Below are 6,006 nucleotides of genomic sequence, written 5' to 3' on the forward strand. Positions count from 1 at the left end.
TCTAAATTACGTAACTCTTCTGAAAACAATTTTTGTTTTTTTTTTCCCTTCCTCATAGGTGTAGTGAAACTTCTTGTGTGTGAGTGTGACATTAATGAAATGAATAATATCTCGTGCGGCTGAATTGCTACAAAACAGTCAAAACCTAAAGCCCTAAATAAAACCCTAATCGTGCATTGTGCCCTAATATATTCCAAAAACCTCTCTCTCTCTCTCTCTCTCTCATGTGATCATGTAAATTTTTCTTTTGCTCCACTCCCAAAACAAACCCACTACCAGCTCTACCTCGGAAACCAAATCACTGCCCCTCTACTTACATAATTTCACCCTTACCACAGTAAAAAAATAGTAAACCATAAGCTCCAATAAAAGTTCCTCTATTTCCACGCTACCCTTAAGGCCAACCCCTTATAATAACACCAAGGCCACGTTTAAGGCCGCATAGTTTATACCAGAAAAAGACATTGAAATTGGTTTGCTTACTCTAAACCCTTTTGCCTTTCACAATCTTCCATGCTCTCTCTCTCTCTCTCTCTCTCTAACACAAATTATCATCAAAGCCTTTCTCTTCCCTAGGCAGCTGGCAGTCTCCCTGTGCCACCCCATGCCCTAGACTCTGAATTTTTTGATTCTGTCTCGGCCCAAATGCAATTACCATATTTTCATTACATTCATTTCAATTTTATTACTAGGGTTGGATTGGATGCCATCTATATCTATCACAATATACGAGCCGTGCTATTTTCTTTATGTTATTAATCACATATTTAATGGAAAGTGAGATTCTTAGACGAGAGTCTCACCTCTGTTTAAAACATCATCAATAAAGTGATTCGTACTGTAAATATGATCGAAGTAGTTTTATTTAGAACATTATCTTATTTTTATACCATTAATAAACTGATCAGTAAATGTGATCACACAACACTTAAGTTAGGGCCCTTAAAGGGTGTCATGGTCACTTATTAGGTCAGATGAATTTTTCTGATATTGTCCACCTAAGATTAATCTGGAGCGTTGGATCGAAACCTTATTTGGTATATATAAAGATTAATTCCAAATTCAACATCTAGGTTTGCAAGATAAAGATTCCAAGTCACCTATCCACGACAATTGCATGGGCGGGAACAAATAGAGGAAAATGATATGAGCAACCCCACTTTGAGTTTGTCAACAATGCCCCTAGTAACTCAGAGAGAAAAATGAGGGACCACCTTCATTGACTAAGAAGGGTAATTTGGGAAATCAGATTGATAAGTGGCGCTCAAGCACTTCACTACTAGGAAGTGTAGAGTAGAATAATTGGTATTGATATTTATATGAAAATATAAGGGTGGGATTTCAAAGCCTTGGAAACATAACACAAGCAAAGAGAAAGAGAAAGAGAACAGAAATCTCTCTCTAGCTCCCTTAGACCTCAAAGCTTATAGTAACCACCGCCACCGCCACCACCACCACAACTCCAACCTTGAAACCATTCAAACACATGGCTATCTCCATCATTAATTTCTGGTGCTGTTGATCAGAGCAGAGGAGAGTTTAAACTTCAAACCTGAACTTTGTCATCTTCATCACCACCACCACAAGAAGAACAAGAAGAGCAAGAGCACCAGAGCTAGCTAGGTCTTGAAGATGAGAAAGAGCATTTTCAGGTAAAATAACATCACACTCCACCATTTTTGATTTGACCAAATTCAACACTGCATATACAACTCCACTTAAAGATATGTGTGACACAAGCCTTTTTGTTCACATGCATGTTTAGTGCAACACCTTGTTGTGAAATTCAAGCATTCTCATCAACCACAGAAACCTCCTTCACATGCATGTTGTCTCCTTAGAGTAGACTTTCACCTTCATCTTCAACAACAAGAACAACCCCACATTTTTCTTCACCTTCTTCACCATTTGCAAGCCTTCATTTTTCCCACAAGTACTCAAAAAATGGAACAAAACAGAACCCATTTTCTATTTTCCTTCACATTGTTGATTTACATAACCATGGCAAAACTCTTATTAGTTACCTCTTTGTCCTCTGATGGTCAAGCTCTTCTCTCCCTTCTGCCTGCAAAACAATCTTCTTCTTCTTCTTCTGTGCTGTCTTCATGGGACCCATCTAGTCAAACACCATGTTCATGGCAAGGCATAACCTGCTCTCCCCAAAACAGAGTCATCTCACTCTCTCTCCCCAACATTTTCCTCAACCTTTCCTCTCTGCCTCCACAGCTCTCTTCTCTCTCATATCTTCAGCTTCTCAACCTCTCCTCCACCAACATTTCAGGCACAATCCCTCCTTCCTTTGGCCAACTCACCCATCTTCGCCTCCTTGACCTCTCCGCCAATTCTCTCACTGGTTCCATTCCCCCAGAGCTGGGAAATCTCTCTGCTCTTCAGTTCCTCTTCTTGAATTCCAACAGATTGTCTGATAAAATGCCTCAGCAACTTGCTAACCTTACTTCACTTCAAGTCCTTTGCCTCCAAGACAATCTCATCAACGGTTCAATCCCATCACAACTGGGCTCTCTGGTCTCCCTCCAACAGTTTCGTGTCGGTGGGAATCCGTATATATCCGGAGAAATTCCATCACAGTTAGGCCTACTCACCAATCTCACAACCTTTGGTGCCGCGGCTACTGGGCTTTCGGGGACGATCCCATCCACATTTGGGAACTTAGTTAATCTCCAAACACTGGCTCTTTATGATACTGAAATAGTTGGCTCCATTCCCCCTGAACTTGGGCTCTGTTTGGAGCTGAGGAACTTGTATTTGCACATGAACAAGCTCACTGGTTCAATTCCTCCACAACTGGGAAAGTTGCAAAAGCTCACTAGCCTGCTTCTTTGGGGCAATGCATTATCAGGACCAATCCCAGCTGAGATTTCAAACTGTTCTTCACTTGTTATTCTGGATGCTTCTGCTAATGATCTCTCTGGCGCAATTCCAAGAGATATAGGGAAGCTGGTGGTTCTTGAACAGCTTCATCTTTCGGATAATTCGCTTACCGGGACAATACCATCTCAGCTGAGCAACTGTACAAGCCTTACTGCTCTTCAACTTGACAAGAACCAATTCTCAGGTACAATTCCATGGCAAGTTGGTAATTTGAAATCCTTGCAGAGTTTCTTCTTGTGGGGTAATTTAGTATCTGGAACTATACCATCTTCATTCGGGAACTGCACTGAACTTTATGCACTTGATCTTTCAAGAAACAAGCTTACTGGGTCAATCCCAGAAGAGATTTTCAGTTTGAAGAAGCTGAGCAAGCTCTTGCTTCTGGGAAATTCCTTATCGGGCGGGTTGCTGCCAAGTGTTGCGCATTGTCAATCTCTAGTCAGGTTAAGACTTGGAGAAAACCAGCTTTCAGGACAAATTCCTAAGGAGATAGGCCAACTGCAAAACCTTGTCTTTCTTGACTTGTACATGAATCATTTCTCTGGAGGCCTTCCAGTTGAGATTGCCAACATCACAGTTCTTGAACTATTGGATGTGCACAACAACTATATAAGTGGTGAAATTCCATCTGAGCTTGGGGAGCTTGTGAATATGGAGCAACTTGATCTCAGCCGAAACAGCTTCACTGGCGAAATTCCTTGGAGCTTTGGAAACTTAAGTTACTTGAACAAGCTCATCATCAACAATAATCTACTCACAGGCTCAATACCAAAATCTATTCGGAACTTGCAGAAGCTAACTTTGCTGGATTTGAGCTTCAACAGCCTCTCTGGTCCAATCCCACCTGAAATTGGTCATGTGACAAGCTTGACAATCAGTTTGGACTTGAGCTCAAATAGTTTTACAGGAGAAATCCCAGAGACAATGGAGGGTTTGACACAATTGCAATCATTGGATCTTTCTCATAATATGCTCTTTGGAAACATTAAGGTTCTTGGTTCTCTAACTAGTCTCACTTCTCTAAATATCTCCTGCAACAATTTCTCAGGTCCTATACCAGTTACGCCGTTCTTCAGAACTCTTTCTTCAAGTTCATATCTTAAGAACCCACATCTTTGTGAGTCTGCTGATGGGACTACTTGTTCTTCAAGTCTAATGCGGAAGAATGGTTTAAAATCCGCGAAAACCGTTGCTTTAATCTCTGTGATTCTGGCATCAGTAACCATAGCAGTTATTGCCTCATGGATTGTTGTTATGCGAAATCATAGGTATATGGTAAAGAAATCTTTAGGAGCATTGGCATTGTCATCGGGAGCTGAAGATTTCTCTTATCCGTGGACCTTCATCCCATTTCAGAAGCTAAATTTCACCATTGACAACATCTTGGATTGTCTCAAGGATGAAAATGTGATTGGGAAAGGTTGTTCTGGGATTGTCTATAAGGCTGAAATGCAGAACGGAGATTTGATTGCGGTGAAAAAGCTGTGGAAAACAAAACAAGAGGAAGAACCGATAGACTCTTTCGCTGCAGAAATTCAAATTCTTGGACACATTCGCCATCGGAACATTGTGAAGCTCCTAGGTTACTGTTCAAATAGAAGTGTGAAGCTGCTTCTATACAACTTCATTCCCAATGGTAATCTGCAACAGCTATTGCAAGGGAATAGGAACTTGGACTGGGAAACTAGGTACAAGATTGCAATTGGCTCAGCTCAAGGTTTAGCATACCTTCACCACGATTGCGTCCCGGCAATTCTTCACAGGGATGTGAAGTGCAATAACATACTCTTGGATTCAAAGTATGAAGCTTATCTCGCAGATTTTGGTCTGGCAAAGTTGATGAACTCTCCAACTTACCACCATGCAATGTCCAGAGTAGCTGGCTCTTATGGTTATATTGCACCAGGTAAGGCTGTTTCATTTTTTCTTTGAGAAGTTAATATAAATTGCGACACACTGCCCTTTCAAATTAACATTTGATCTTTTCCTAGTTGGCTGTATAAGAAGAGTATTGATGATGCACGATTATGCATCAAAGGTTGCATTAGAATATTTATAAAAATTTGTTCAATCTGGATGGCTCTAGTTATCCAAATACAAATAGATTGGTATTTATTTTGTCACAAGTCTTGGGAGTCTCATATTCTAACAAATAATCTCCATTATGAATGCAGAATATGGATACACAATGAACATAACAGAGAAGAGTGATGTCTACAGCTATGGTGTGGTTTTGCTGGAGATCCTAAGCGGGCGTAGCGCTGTTCAGCCACAGATTGGTGATGGGCTACACATTGTTGAATGGGTGAAGAAGAAGATGGGGAGCTTTGAACCAGCTGTATCAATACTAGATGCAAAGCTCCAAGGCCTGCCAGATCAAATGGTGCAAGAGATGCTGCAAACACTCGGAATAGCAATGTTCTGCGTAAACTCTTCGCCGGCAGAACGGCCGACCATGAAGGAAGTGGTGGCATTGCTAATGGAGGTTAAGAGCCAACCTGAAGAATGGGGAAAAACTTCCCAACCCCTAATAAAGCAGTCTTCAGCTCAAAGTTAATTTTTATCCTTTCTTCTTTCTAAACCTTCCAAGGACATTAGTGAATTGATTTTCAATCCCAACATAAGAGAATATTAAAATTGAGGGACATGAAGAAAGTTTGAGTAGTTATTTGGATGGTGATGGGTTTAGGTTGCTTGTACAGTTTTGAGACGCCAATGCGGTGAAAATGCTTCATGTCGCACTTGCCTGCATTTCCTTTTTTTTTTCTTCTTTTTTGTCACTATATTTTCATCATTTTCTTTATTATTTTTAAACCGTTACAGATTACCGTATTGTGAGAGAGACATTATATATAATAGGCATCTTCACTAGTTTTTTCATCTTGGTTTGAATTGCTGAAAATGTGGCTGAACCTTAGCATATCAGCAATTGCTTCTTTCAATCTTGTTTTTTTTCCTTAACAATTTTGAAGTACTTAATTTTAATTGATCACATATACGATGAATATTCTAGATTCTGTGTTGTCTAAATCTCTGCTTGTAACAATACAAAAGAAAAGCTGTCATTCCTCAACAAAAATCACAAACAGTATCAACAATTTTGGAGGCTAGAGA

The 6,006-nt window shown here is 40.2% G+C and overlaps 1 protein-coding gene across 1 annotated transcript; it reads left to right on the forward strand.

Annotated features, from left to right (window-relative positions):
• Positions 1,344 to 5,770, forward strand: LOC18766768 (probable LRR receptor-like serine/threonine-protein kinase At1g34110). Its single transcript, XM_020569746.1, has 2 exons — positions 1,344 to 4,798; positions 5,067 to 5,770. Exons 1-2 carry the CDS (start codon positions 1,945 to 1,947, stop codon positions 5,447 to 5,449), a joined length of 3,237 nt encoding a protein of 1,078 aa, XP_020425335.1. The 5' UTR covers positions 1,344 to 1,944; the 3' UTR covers positions 5,450 to 5,770.

This window comes from Prunus persica, chromosome G8, assembly GCF_000346465.2.
Source record: "Prunus persica cultivar Lovell chromosome G8, Prunus_persica_NCBIv2, whole genome shotgun sequence".
In the NCBI taxonomy this organism is placed as follows: domain Eukaryota; kingdom Viridiplantae; phylum Streptophyta; class Magnoliopsida; order Rosales; family Rosaceae; genus Prunus; species Prunus persica.